Genomic DNA, 14,121 nt, shown 5'->3' with positions numbered 1-14,121 from the left:
ATTGTCTCCTCACGTGGTCTTCTCTCTCTGTGTGTGACCTAATCTCTGCTTCTTAAAAAAGACACCCAGTCATACCGGATTATAACCTCATTTTAATTACCTCTTTAAAGAACCTATCTCCAAATATGGTCAGAGTCTGAGGTACTGGGGGTTAGAACTGCAACAAATGAATTTTGATGAGACACAATTCATCCCCTAACAGATGAAGAGGGGTCTTTTTGCAGAGGGCTGTTATATTGTTGCGTGTGGGAAACTTTTGCTTGATGCTTTAATCCTTGCCAAATCCCTCTTGCTTGCCTGACTCCCTGGCTGACTGAATGACTAGTATTCTAACCAAATGCCTGCCCAGCTCCAACCAACCAACCCTGTAAAACCAGACCACTTAACATACTTCACTGAGTACCTGCATAACAAAGTGACTAAATGATCCCTCTGGCTCTAGGACGAGAATGGCAGACGGTCTGGATATTCAGCTCATTTGGGTGAAGGGGAACATTGCCCCGGTGAATAGCTGGCTTCTACCTTATCAAGCTCAGGCTCCTCTAAAGTGCATGAGCTCCAGCCCTCCCCATTTGAAGAACAGTCACAGATTCCATAAGCAGATAACCAAGAAACTGACTGACATCTTTGTCTCCAGTGTAGTTGTTAAACTGGTGTCCACTGAGGTGCAGAAACTTCATGAACTTCACTGAGTATCTAAGTGAAATTGTGTCACTAGTTGAAAAGGTTCATGTTCATGAAGAAACAATTCATAGCATACATCAGATTCTTAGTTCTGGCTCTCTCCCAATAAAAGAGCCACTTTTCAAAGGGGATTTAAATTCTGACTTGTCCCAGCATGCCTTTCTGAAAGTCCAGCAGCAACTGGACAGCACCCTTTTGAAATCTGAATTCCAGTTCTGCAAAGCTCTCCTCTGAGTACCTGAGGTACCAGCAGGACCCAGGAACCACTGGGTCCTCAGCTGTCTAATTCTGGCTCTGGGGCTACTTACCTAGCTGCTAGGTTCTGAGAACCTTAACCTCTTTCATTTGTTTCTCAGCCGTAGGCTGGTAGCTGCTGTCTGCAGTTTTTATCCCTGTGTTAGCTCAGTGTTCCCTTTTACCTTTCAAACACCTGTTTTAACCAATTCTCTATCAAACTCTCTGTGTTGTAATACTTGAGTCATCTCTTTTTTACCATCTGGACTCTGATTGATATAAACATACTTGTACATACATGAAAGAAAATTTATTATTATAAGGTCATATATAGTCATATAAGTGGGATTGCTAGATTAAAAGTTATTTAACATTTGATAAAATGAACTTCCAGAGAGTTTACATGAACTAAACTCATGATAAAATTGAGTAGGTTGGATGGTTAATTGTATGTGTAAACTTGACTGGGACATGGGGTACCCACATTATTTCTGGGTGTGTCTGTGAGGGTGTTTATGGATGAGATTAGCATTTAAATTGGTGGACTCAGTAGATTGCCCTCCCCAATGTGGATGGGCATCATTCAATCCATTGAGGCCTGGATAGAACACAAGGCAGAGTAAAAAGGATTCGCCCATTTTTTTTTCTGCCTCATTGTAGAGCTGGGACATTTCATCTCATCTTCTCCCGCCCTTGGACTGCGATTTACACCATCAGCTCCCCTGCTTCTCAGGCCTTCAGACTTGGATAGAATTACACCACTGGCTTTCCTGGGTCTCCAGCTTGCAGATGGCAGATTGCGGGACTTCTTAGCTTCCATAATCACGTAAACCAAATCTCTCTCTCTTTCTCTCACTCTCTCTCTCAATACTGTGAAATATATATTTGGTCTTCATCCCGTTTCCTGGTGTATAACTCCTAAAATCTTTAGAATCTTCAAAGTACTGTCTTTTTGTATGCTAATGAGTTGGCTGATGACTGGCAGCCCATAGGTGGCTTCAGGATGGGGGTTGGTTACTGGAAAGGACAAGGCAGGATTAGAGGGTTGGGACTTTCAACCCCACCTTGCAACCTCTGCGGAGGGGAGAGGACCTGAAGGTTTAGCTGATCACCAATGACCAGTGATCTATCAACAATCATGCCTATGTATTGAAGCCTTCATAAAAATTCCAAAAGACTATGCTCAGGGAACTTCTGTATAGTTGAACACGTGGAGGTTCCTGGAGGGTGCGTGCCTGCAGAGGGCATGAAAGCTCCATACCCCTCCCACCATACCTTGCCCTATGCAACTCTTCATAAACTGGTAAATGTATTTCCCTCAGTTCTGTGAGTCACTTTAGCAAATTAATCAAACCCAAGGAGTGGGTCATGGGATCCCCAATTTGAAGCCAGTCAGTCAGAGGTTTTGTAGGCCTGGACATGTGACTCCCTGGTATCTGAAGTGGTATCTGAAGTGGTATCTGGCAGTCTGGGGGATTTAGCCCTCAACCTGTGGGATCTGATGCTGTCTCCAGGTAGATAGTGTCAGAATTGAATTGGAGGTCACCCAGTTGGTGTCTGCTGTAGAAATGATTGCTGGCTTGGTGTATTGGGAGAAACCCCCACACGTTTGGTTAGGGAAATCTTCTGTATTGATTGTTGCAGAGTAAGAGTATGGGAAAAACACTTAGATTTGTTTACTTCCATATAACTCAAATATCCTATTGGTTCTATTTCTCTGGAGAACCCTGACTAATACAGGATTAAACATTTCCTCTAGCCTGTGCCACAGGTATATATTACTCTTCTCAATCTTTTGAAATCTTATTTTTCAAAATGATGTTTTTTGTATTCATAATTTCCCCACATTGGAAACATCTTCTATGTCCCTCTACTGGGGAATGGATAAGTAAACTGTGGTAAATCCATACCACAGAACACAGGACTTGGCAATAAAAATGAAGAGGGGTATTGATTCACAAAATGTCATGGAAGAATCTCACTTGCATTGTGTTAAGTAAAAAGTACCAGATTCGAAGATGACATACTGTATGATTCCATTTATATAACATTCTAGAAAAGGCAAACCTAGAGGAACAAAGAGTAGATAGTGGTTGCCAGAGGTTATAACTGATGAGAATTTGGCTTTAAAAGGATAGCATGAAGACATTTTTTGGGTGGTGATCAGACTGTTCCATACACTGACTGTGGTGGTGGTTACATAAATCAATGCATTTATCAAAACTTATTAAACTGTTCACCAAATAAAGTGAACTTTTCTGTATGTAAATTTAAAAATAAATTAAAACAATTTAAATCTCAATAAAATTTGACGTTTTTACTTAAATATTTGCATTTCTTTCAATTCCCAAAATGGACCTTTTTCATACATTTATTATTCATTTACATTTTCTGTTGTGTTATATTACTGCTCAGTTCTTTAGCCCATTTAAACTTTTTTCTAATGATTCAATGAACTCTTTAAAAATTAATAAATCTTTTCTTTCCAATAGTAAAATATAATTTCCTCACTTACTTGCTTCTATAACACCACACTAACCAACTGAGCTAATGGGCCAACCCCCGTTTATTTTGCTTTTAATCTTTTTTAAAAAAAATTTATTAGAATTGAGTTGCTTATTTTTTCTATTATAAAATGTATCATATATTAAATTTACAGTTTCTGTCTTTGGTGTCACATCTCAAATTTTATAATTTATATTAATTTGGTGGTTTACGTCAAACGTTTCAAATCTAGACTCCATTAGAAATTTTATCATATGTGATCCATGTATATAACCTTATTTATATTCCAGATTGTTTGGAACGACATGTTGTTTGGAATGTCTCATTCGCCTCTCATTGTTTTAAAATGCTACATTTTCTATACTACATTTGGAGAATAATCATGGCCTCTTACTTTCATGAAGAAGGTGTCAAACTATTTCGAATAATACAGAAATATTACATACTGATATTTCTTAGGCATTTTCCTGCTTTTTAAACCGTTTTCTGGCTTTAGTTTAAGTTTTTATTATTTATTACAGATAAAGTTGAAAATGCTTTTGTAAAGTACACAATACACTAAAAATCAAAGGGAAAAAATACAAAAATTTGTTGAGATTCTTACTGGAATTTTGTCAAAGAATATTTGGTCTTCCTTCCCATGAAAGAGTATATCTCCATTTATTTAAGTAATTCTAATGTCACAGAGGAAAGAACGTGGTATTTTTTCCTTCTTTTGTACTGTCTATTTTCTGATCCACCTACAATTTATGTTTATTGCTTTCGTGACTAATGAGCTAGTTCTCCCCCCACCTTTTTTTGTGTCGGACAGTAAGTTTTTATTGTATCAATGACATCTATTTCTTACTATTTAAAACTGGAGCTGACACACAGCTTTCCCTCCCTTGACAGTCACTTCTGGATCTCCAGGCGCCACCTCAGGCCCGCCCCACCCCCAGCCCTAAGCCAGGCCACGCCTCTCCCTAATCGGCCTGGCGCGGAGCCTCACGGGAACGGTAGTTTCGACGAAGGGCGCTGACTGCATCCGCCCTGGCTCTGCGCATGCCTGGTGCTGCCCGACGCCTCTGCGCTTCCGCCTTTCCCTGTGTTCTCTTCAGGCAGTTTCGGCCCGCCGAGTTTACGCGCTTTTCTGGGGCCTCTGTCACATGACGGGGGAGCGGCAGGTGAGCCCCGGAGGGTTGAGTGAGGACCCGGGGGTCCCTGCGCAGCTCGGGGGTGGGCAGGCGGCAGCCGGTGTTTAGCGGTGGGGAGGAGCCACGCGGCTCCCGCGGCAGGGTCCCGGACGGCGCGGTGGCGGCGTCTCTGTTAGGACAGGAGGTCGGATTCGCACGTGCCGAGCCGCTCCGGGACTGAGCGGGCGGCGTTGTCCCTACAGTTCTGTGGTGCCGCGATGGGGAGGCATGCGCGCTTGCGTGATGCCTGCCACGAGCCACCGGGGAGGGAGCGGTGCTGTGGAAAGAGCGCGTGCGCGATGGGTGCGTGTGAGGCGTTGCTTGTGAAGGACGGCCCGCCAGCCCCAGCTGGTTCCATTGATCAGTCCTGTGTAGACCCTTCCCTTGTTTCTCTGTTCATCCGTTCTAGATTCTGAACTGCTGTCTAAACATGTTCATCACTGCCTCTTGATATATGCTGTTCCTTTGTACTGACTGGCTCTACTCAGGAACCATCTTCAAGAATTAACTATTTTTTTTCTCATTTGGTAGAAGAAACAATTTTTTTTTGTTTCTGAAGATTAGTGATTTATTCAGGATCGCAGTTTGTTAGTGGCGGCGACTACAAATCGGATCTCCTGGCTCCCAAGCCAATATTGTCTACAAGTCAGAGCAAGTTTCTTATAAAACATCTTTTTGAGAAACAGCAACAAAGTTAAATTAAAACATTTTTTTTCCCTTTAAGTACTGCTTTTAATGACTTTGTGGGGCTGCTAAATTAGGTAACATTAGTAGGAAAATTGGTGGACAGCTTAGCCCTGCGTATGTTTTTTAACAACATTTTTAGTGAAATGTTAACGTTTCTTCATTAGGTGTATGGTTAACTTGTTTATCCAATATCGCCGTTTTAAATGTTTTGTGAACCTTAAGGGAGATTTAAACTGTTAAAATCCTTAGGAAGCACATATTTACACTCATCCAGTGAAATGTTGTGCCCAAGAGCTATATGATTATATAAGAGTAATAGGTGGTCTTTCACCATTCCCCCTGCCCATTCTGAAGAGTCAAAGGGACATTGACATTCTCCAAAAGGGAGCATTTTATCTAGCGGGTTTATGTAGCTTTTAGGACAGAAGAATTCAAGAGCTGCCAGGCGGGCCAAATATTTCATGACCTCATTCCTTTTCTTCTAACTCAGCTGTATCTTCAGAGTTGTCTACATACTTCCAAGAACAGGACAAAATGAACAAGGTAAGTTGTTTGTTTATTCATTCCCCACTTTATTTTATACTGTACTTTGACAGATTCATAAGAGTCAATATGTTAAGATGAGAATAATAAAAAAATGGAACTTCACAGAAAACAAAGTAACACATCAATAGTAGGGTCAGATCGGCATGTTAATATATACTGATCGTGTGATCTTAAGGTCGCTAAGTTGAACTACAAAGATGTATCTGATGTTTCCAACAATCATGGCAGAAAGGAAGACACTGTATTTTGGATATTGGTTTCTCTGAAGGTACAAAGATTTCCTGGAAGATACCTTCTTTTGGTCACAACTTAGCGACACATAGTAAATAACCTTCCATTCAGCCCTGAAATTAATGCAGCCCATTGCTTCAGTCTGTTCTACAGTGGGCATAAAAGGATTCAAGACATGGTTCAAGTAGTCAGTTTTCTGATGGTCTTGTTTGATCCTGACATAAAACCAAGAATGTTTAGAGGAATGAATAGCCCACATGCCTGTAAGGAAAACTCTCCATAACAATTTTATATTAGCCAGGCTGTATATATAGGTTGTGCAGTAGAAAATTCAAAGTTATTTTCTGGAAAGTGTTTCTGAGCTTCTCAGTCACATTTAATCTCATAGTATAATGTCTTAGTTCTTCCCTTCTACTTTTTCGGAATGTGTCCAGGTAAGGTCACCAATGACTAAATTGTAGTTAGTTGTATTCCTTGATTAACTGCTGCCTTTCCCTACTCACTGTTCTCACCTCGAAAGTCTCCTTTGTCAGCTTCTGATACCACTCTTCTGATGGCTCTTTCTTGGCGTCTTTCCTCATCATGTCCCATAGTTCAGTTTCAAGTTTTAATCCTCTGTCTACTAGTCTTCTCATTTTACCTTTATGTGTACACTGAAAAAAATACGTTTTTAAAGAATACTGTTTATTGTTTTGGGTGCTTTTCAAAATATGTAAATTGTCTTAGTGTATATATGATGTATATATTTTCCCCAATTGATCAATAATTTGAGATTTGTCCATATGTAGTTTATTCCTTTTAATGCTATAGCATTCCATTGTGTGGCTACACTATATTCTATATACTGTATTATATTGATGGACATTTAGTATAATTTCCATTTTTCAGTAATGTAAACAATGCTGCAAACATCCTTGTCATTCTCTCTCTGTGCACAAAATGCAGATGTATCTCCAGACTCTAGAGCAGTGCTTCTGAAAGTCAGACCCTTTGACCCAGTGGCATCAGCATCTCCTTCGAACTGGTGTGAAATGTGGATTCTCAGGCCCCAACTCCCAAACCTACCAGAAGTGAAACTCTGGGAGTGAGGCCCACCAATCTGTATTTTACAAAGCATCCATGTGATACTGATATTCACTAAGTTTGATAATCACTGCTCTAGAGTAAATAGCTATGATTTTTGAGTTATAGGATATGAGGATTTCCCATTTTTCTAAGTACATTACTATTCATTAGAAGATTACTTGTCCTCCCTCCTCCCTAATATTAAAAATTATTTCCACATTAATGGGTAAAAACCCTCATTGTTTTAATTTTCAGGTGTCTGTTGCTAATGAGGTTGTGCAACTTTCATAAATTTATGGCTTTTCAGGTTTTTTTCTGAGTTTTGTAAGAATTTCTTATGCATTTTGAATGGTAATCCTTTGTTATAATTGTTGTTAATTATCTTCTCTCAGTATGCCCTTTTTCTTTTAACTTACTGGTATCCTTTCTGAATGTTTTACATTGTGATACAAAGTTCCGTGTCCTTTTTTATGTATCTTTTTTTCAAGTATCTTTTTTTACCCCAGTGGCGTAATGAATTTTTTCTATATTTTGTCTAAAAATATTAAACTTTAAAAAAATATTTAGTACCTTAACCCATCTAGGTATTATTTTTTAATATAACGCGATAAGGGATCCAGTTGTATGTTTTTACATTTGTTAAAAATAAGCAGCACAATACAAGGGTAACACTTGCTGACCAAGGATTGACAAGATCTGATGGGAATGTCTGCCAAGTTTCTTCATTATGCTGCTGGCTTTGGACTGAGCAAGATAACATTTTGTCATGTTTACAAACTATCCACTGAGTCTTATTTTATTAAAAATGAGAGTTTAATTTTTCCAAATGTCTTTTTAACTTGTTATGGAGATGATGTAATTTTGGATCTATTGAATTATATTTCTGCTTTTCTTAATAGTTAATCTTTGTTTCCCACAACTAGCCCCACTCGTTCAAAAATTGTTATTCTTTTAATGTTTTGCATAATTTTGCTTGTATTTTTCCATAAACTTGTCCTTAATATTATAAAACTGTTTAATCTAAAAAAAAAGTTTTATCACTCACTTTTTAGCAGTTTTTTATTTTTTTGTTCTGCACTTTGAAACTAGTTTTCTTTTTTATGTAGTCTTGGGTCAATAAATTCAATAAATTCAAATATATTTTAATTTTTAATAAATCTTATTTTTGTGTGTATAGCCAATATGTAGAAAAGCCCACAAATCTTAAGCACTGTATAGAGCTCAATGAATTATTACCAATCCAAGGTACTCAGGTCAAAGTAAACATTACCAGCACTCCTGAAGCTTCCTTTATGCCCCTCTCACAATCCTGATACCTCCCTGCTGATTCATTTATTTACATATATTTTGTGACTTCAGTGGCAGAGTTGAGTAGTTGTGACAGAAATTTCTGTCCCACAAAGCCTAAAATATTTAATGGCTTTTTTTTTTTTTACGGGAAAAGTTTGCCAATCCTTAGATTAGTTTATTGAATATATTTGTTAGTATTGGTGTTCTTTGTGTTCTGTTTAAGATTAATTTTCCTTTTCCAAGGTCATGAAGATAATCCCTTCTTATTTTTAAAAATTGTTTATTATTTTTATTATTTTGGCTTTCACATTTTATACCTGTTTCGTTGGAATTGATGTGCAACTTTTGTATGAGGTAGTCAGGTTGCTTTTTTTTCCCCCATACAATCTGCCTAGAATTATTTTTGAAAAGACTATCCTTTCTCCACTGTTTGGCAGTGTGAAATTTGCATAAATTATTTATACACATTAAGTCTGGGTTTTTTTTTTTACTCTGTTCTGTTCCATTGGTTTGTTTGTCCTTTCTGGGCCAGTGGAACAGAACCAATGGAACAGAACGTCTTAATACTTAGTAGTGTAAGTCCTAACACATTTTTTCTTCTTCAGCAGGATCCTGGCTCTTCCTGGCCCACTACATTTCCATATAAATATTGTTAGTATTCACAAAATAACCTGCTGGAACTTTCTTTGGGGTTGAATTGAATGTGTAAATAAATTTGGAAAGAATTGCCTATCTTTTTAATATTGAATCTTCTGATCTGTGAACACTGCATATTTCCTACATTTATGTCTTTAGTGATTTTAAACGATTTTTTGTGTAAAGTTCTTGCACACCTCTTGTTATTTTTATGTTTTTTTGTTAATATATGTATGTCTTTAATTGCATTTCCTAATTGCTTCTTGCTGATATGTAAAATTATTTTTTATTTATTGACCTTGTATCTAACAATTTTTCTATACTAATTTATTATATCAGATAATTTTTCTGTGTTTGAGTTTGGGTTTTCTATATATACAAATATATAATCTGAGAATAATGATACTGTTTTTTATTTTTTCCAATTCTTATACCTTTCTTCCTTTATTATACTGCTGGAGCCTCTGGTAAATAATATGCAGTAGAAGCAAGAGTGAACTTCCTTGTCATGATTCTGTTCTCAAAGAGAAAGCTTTCCTTTTAATATTTAATTTTTGCTGTATTTTTTTGTATTTGTTATTACATCAAGAATGCCCGTTCTATTCCTAGTTGATATATTTACATTTTTTAATCATGAATGCCTGTTCAATGTTATCGTGATTTTTGGCATTCATCTAGATTGTAAAATGCTTTTTTCCTTTATTTATTTCTGAATTACAGTAATTGATTTTCAGATGTAAAACTAACTTGATAACTAACTTGATACACAGGAAGTAAACCCACTCGGTCATATGTTATGCTTTTTATATATTACTAGATTTAGTTCTTTAATATTTTGTTTAGGATTTTTTCCATAAGAGAAATTGACATGTAATTTTATTTTGGTATGTTCTTGTTAGGTTTTATTGGCAAGGTTATGCTGTATTCGTAACATGGATTCTTGAGTATTTCCTCTTGCTTTTCTCTACAAGATTGTGTTTAAATTTTGGTGGTATTTCTTGTGCCTGAAATTTTCTTCATAGGAATATTTATAGATTCGATTTCCTTAATAGATAATGGGACATTAGATTTTTTTTTTTAATAAATTTTAAGTTGTATTTTTCTATGAATGTGACCTTTTTTGCTAAATTTTCAAATTTATTGGCATAGTTGTTCATAATATTTTCTTCATTATATTTTCTTTGATGGTAGGACCTGTAGGATTGTTTTTCTTCACATTGTATATTGGAGAATGGGCCTCTCCTCTGTGTATCTTGATCAGCCTTGCCATAGCATTGTCAAGTCTATTAGACTTTTAAATGAATAGACTTTGTCTTTGTCTTTTGACTTTCTATTGTGTGTGTATATATATATTTTAATTTGTTAATGTCTGATCTGTAATATATCCTTCCATGTCCTTAGTTTGGGTGTAATTTGTTCTTTTTCTAAAAAAATGAATACATTTTTTTTTTTTCTTTTAGCTCTTTTCTAATACATGCTATTAAGGGCACATTTCTTTCTAAGCATGGCTTAAGCTGTATCTCACAAGTTCTGATCTGTTGTATTTTTTATAATACATTTAAAAATATTCTCCAATCTTCAGTTTCTCTTAATTTCTAAACATTGAGGGATTTTCTAGTTGATCTTTTTGTTACCGATTGCTATCTTAATCTCAATGTGCAATAAGTATGTACTTTGAAACTTTGAAATTTGTTGAAATCTGCTTTGTATCCCAGAGTGTGGTCAAAATAATCCATGTGAATTTGAAAAGGATGTATATTCTGCAGTTTGGGGGTACATTTTCTCTTTTGAAGGTAGTGTGTCATTTATCTCTGACTGCTTTTCAGGTTTTCCATTTGTCTTCAGTCTTTCTCATAGTTTTCAATTCTGTGTTGACATTCTCCATCTTGCCATGTTTTTGCCTTCATTATTTTAATCACTGTTCTGTTTAAAGTCTGTGTGTCAGATAATTTCAATATCTGGAGCTCCCAAGTATCTAACCTGTTTGGATTTTTAGAATAAATGTTAGGTCATTCATTCTGAAAATATTTTCTGAACACCTACTATGAGTTGTTTTAAGTGTCTGGAGCACATACTGTGAACAAAATAATTTTATTTTCTGCAGCCTGAGTTTTGGTTGGTCATGCTGAATTACTCTTTTAACAGACTGGAATGGATTGAGTTTGTCAATGTTTTATTTAGAGTATTTATATCAAAATTAAACATGAACTGTTCTTGAACAGTCTTTGTTTTGGTATTTAGTTTATGATAGCTAACCAATATTTTCATATAGTATGGAATGTTTAAATTATATTGTCATTTTATTTAATAGTGGCTATACTTTAATTCTAAAAACATCTGGGCCTGGTGATTTTTCTATGGTAGGTCTTTAAGATCTTGAATTGATTATTGAGTCATATTTCTGGTTATTGGTCTTTAGACCAATTTTCAGTCTCTTTCTAAATCAATTTTGATAGTTTCTTAAAGTTTTTAAAGAAGACATCTATTTCCTATGGGCTTTTATGTAATATTCTCTTTTGTTTTCCTATCTCCTATATTTTCATGGATATGTGAGTGTATTTTAATCAAAGTATCCTGATACTGTAGTGGTTTTTTCCATATGCTTCTATGGTGTTTTGTGCTGTAAAAGATATATATGGATAATTTCTCTTTGGAAAATTGTCTTTGCTCACTTAATTTGTTTGGCCCTCATTGTTACCTTATCTGATGTAAATAGAGCCAATTCTGTTTTTATTTTGCTTATATTTACTACTGCATATTTGATATTTGTCTATCACTTTATTTTCAAATTTTCTTGATCTTATAAATAACTTGTGGCTGTTTTTTTTTTAAAGTCAAGTATGTCTGTCATTGATAAGTTTTGAATATTCATATTCCCTTATAATTTACTTTGTTGCTTATTTTTTACAGTTTAGTTTACTGTATATCTTAGTATGACATTATTCATGTGATGTATGTTTTACTTTATATTATAGTTTTTATCATGCTTTTTCTGCTTTTATGCTGCTTATCAAATTTATTTATTCACCTTAAATTAGGTAGATTGCTGCTTTTCAGTTCCGATTATCAATACATTGCTAATAATTGAGCCTGTATTTCCTTATGAACATATTTATGTTAAATAATGTTTTTTCAACAATATCTTTTGATTGTCTTTTCTATTATTTCATCCCACATAGAGAAAAATCTCCAGAAAGATATTATATATCATTCCCAAACTAGCTCCTTGATTTTGTTATGGTGTTTCAGAACCATTTCTTTCATTCTGTTAGTTTTATGAACAGTATATCAAGTCTATTTCAATACCTTAATAAATGCATATTATTAATTCCCCCCAAATAGGTCTATTTTTCTTCAGTTCACTGAAGTAAATTGCACATAACTTCAGTGTCAAGCTTGATGAATTTTTCTGTTTATATACCTAAGTAATTACCACCCAGTAGCCCATAAGGTTCCCTGGTGTTCCAAGGTCATCACTATTCAGACTTCTATCATTGTTGATTAGTTATGCTTGTATGTCTGGCTTCTTTCACTCAATATAATATATGTGAAATTCATCCATTTTGCTGAATGTATCGGTTTTTCTTTTTGTTACTATGTAGCATTCTGCTGTAAGACTATACTACAGTTTATTGTCTATTGACAGACATTTTGTCTGTCTCCAGCTTTTGGCTATTATAAACAAAATGCTGTAAACATTTTCTGCTGGCCTTTTGGTTGACAAAAAACATTCATGCTGGGTATTTACCTTGGAGAGGTATTGCTATGTAAAGCTTTAGTAGAAATTCCCAAATATTTTTTCCAAAGTGTCTGTATTTATACTCCTGCTGGCAAGGTGTGGAGGTTCCAGTCACTTCATATTCTTGACATTATTTCCACTTAGTATTTTCTGATGTTTTTGTTTTAGACATCTCAGTGTGTATGGTGATGTGTCATTATGGTTATCACATTAGGGTAGGGTAGGCGTAGTTACTAGATAAAGGCAGGAGGGAGCTTCTGGGTTTCAGGTAATGTTTCTTGATCTGGATGTTGGTTATTCACTGTGAAAGTTTGTTGAGCCATTTGTACACTTGGGCGCACTTGTGCATTGTGTTTGTGTATATAATAGGACTTTAAGAAGTTCGTGGAAAAATTGAAGTAAAAGATAAAAATAAAATATATAATTTCATTTCTCAACAAAAACTCTATCAAGTTCAACACACTTTTGTAGGTTATGATACTAGCCATTAATCCATCCCTAAAGAACTGAGGGTCCTGGGAATTTAACCATGGCAGTGCAGTCTTATAAAATGGGTGCCCATTAAAGATTTTTTAAAATTAGGAAACAAAAGGAAGTCAGAGGAACCAAATCAGGACTGTAAGGTGGATGCCTAATGATTTCCATTGAAACTTTTTCAAAATTGCCCTTGTTTGAAGAAAATGAACGAGAGCATTGTGGTGGAAAGGGACTCTCTGATCAAGCTTTCTTGGGTGTTTTTCTGATAAAGCTTTGGCTAACTTTCTCAAAACACTCTTTTTAAAGCAGATGTTATTCTTCTTTGGTCCCTCCAGAAAGTCAGCAGGCAAATGCCTTGAGCATCTCAAAAGACTGTTGTCATGACCTTTGCTCTTGACTAGTCTGCTTTTGTTTTGACTGGACCACTTCTGCCTCAGGGTAGTCATGGCTTTGATTGTGTTTGTCTTTAGGATTGTATTGGTGAAGCTGTGTTTTATCTCCTATTACAGATTTTTGAGGAAATGCTTCAGGATCTTGATCCCACTTGTTTAAAATTTCTGTTGATAGCTCTCTTTTTGTTGGCAGCTGATCTGGGCACAACAGTTTTGGCCCCCATCAAGTGGAATTGCTCAACTGTAATTTTTCAGTCAGAATTTTGTAAGCTGAGCCAGTTGAGGTGTCTATGGTGTTGGCTGTTGTTTCTGCGGGTAATCATTGGTCCTCTTCAGTTAGGCCACAGACAAGATTAATTTTTTTCCTTGCAAATTGATGTGGATAGTCTGCCCCTGCAGGTTTCATCTTCAACACTATCCCTTTTTAAAATGAGTTATCTATTTGTAAAGTGCTGATTTCTTT

At 35.9% G+C, this 14,121-nt stretch overlaps 1 protein-coding gene across 1 annotated transcript in view; it reads left to right on the top strand.

Moving 5' to 3' along the window:
- The first annotated feature begins 4,493 nt into the window (after nucleotides 1-4,493).
- The window catches only part of ZNF33B (zinc finger protein 33B), a 65,644-nt gene continuing 56,016 nt past the window's right edge, over nucleotides 4,494-14,121 (top strand). The window contains 2 exon segments of the mRNA XM_063084869.1: nucleotides 4,494-4,586; nucleotides 5,773-5,825. Of these exon segments, the coding sequence (XP_062940939.1) occupies nucleotides 5,817-5,825 (9 nt within the window). The 5' untranslated portion in view covers nucleotides 4,494-4,586; nucleotides 5,773-5,816.

Source organism: Cynocephalus volans, chromosome 2 (assembly GCF_027409185.1).
Source record: "Cynocephalus volans isolate mCynVol1 chromosome 2, mCynVol1.pri, whole genome shotgun sequence".
NCBI classification, from domain to species: Eukaryota; Metazoa; Chordata; class Mammalia; order Dermoptera; family Cynocephalidae; genus Cynocephalus; species Cynocephalus volans.
Note: the sequence above shows the minus strand (reverse complement) of the source record. Positions and strands in the feature narration are given on the sequence as shown.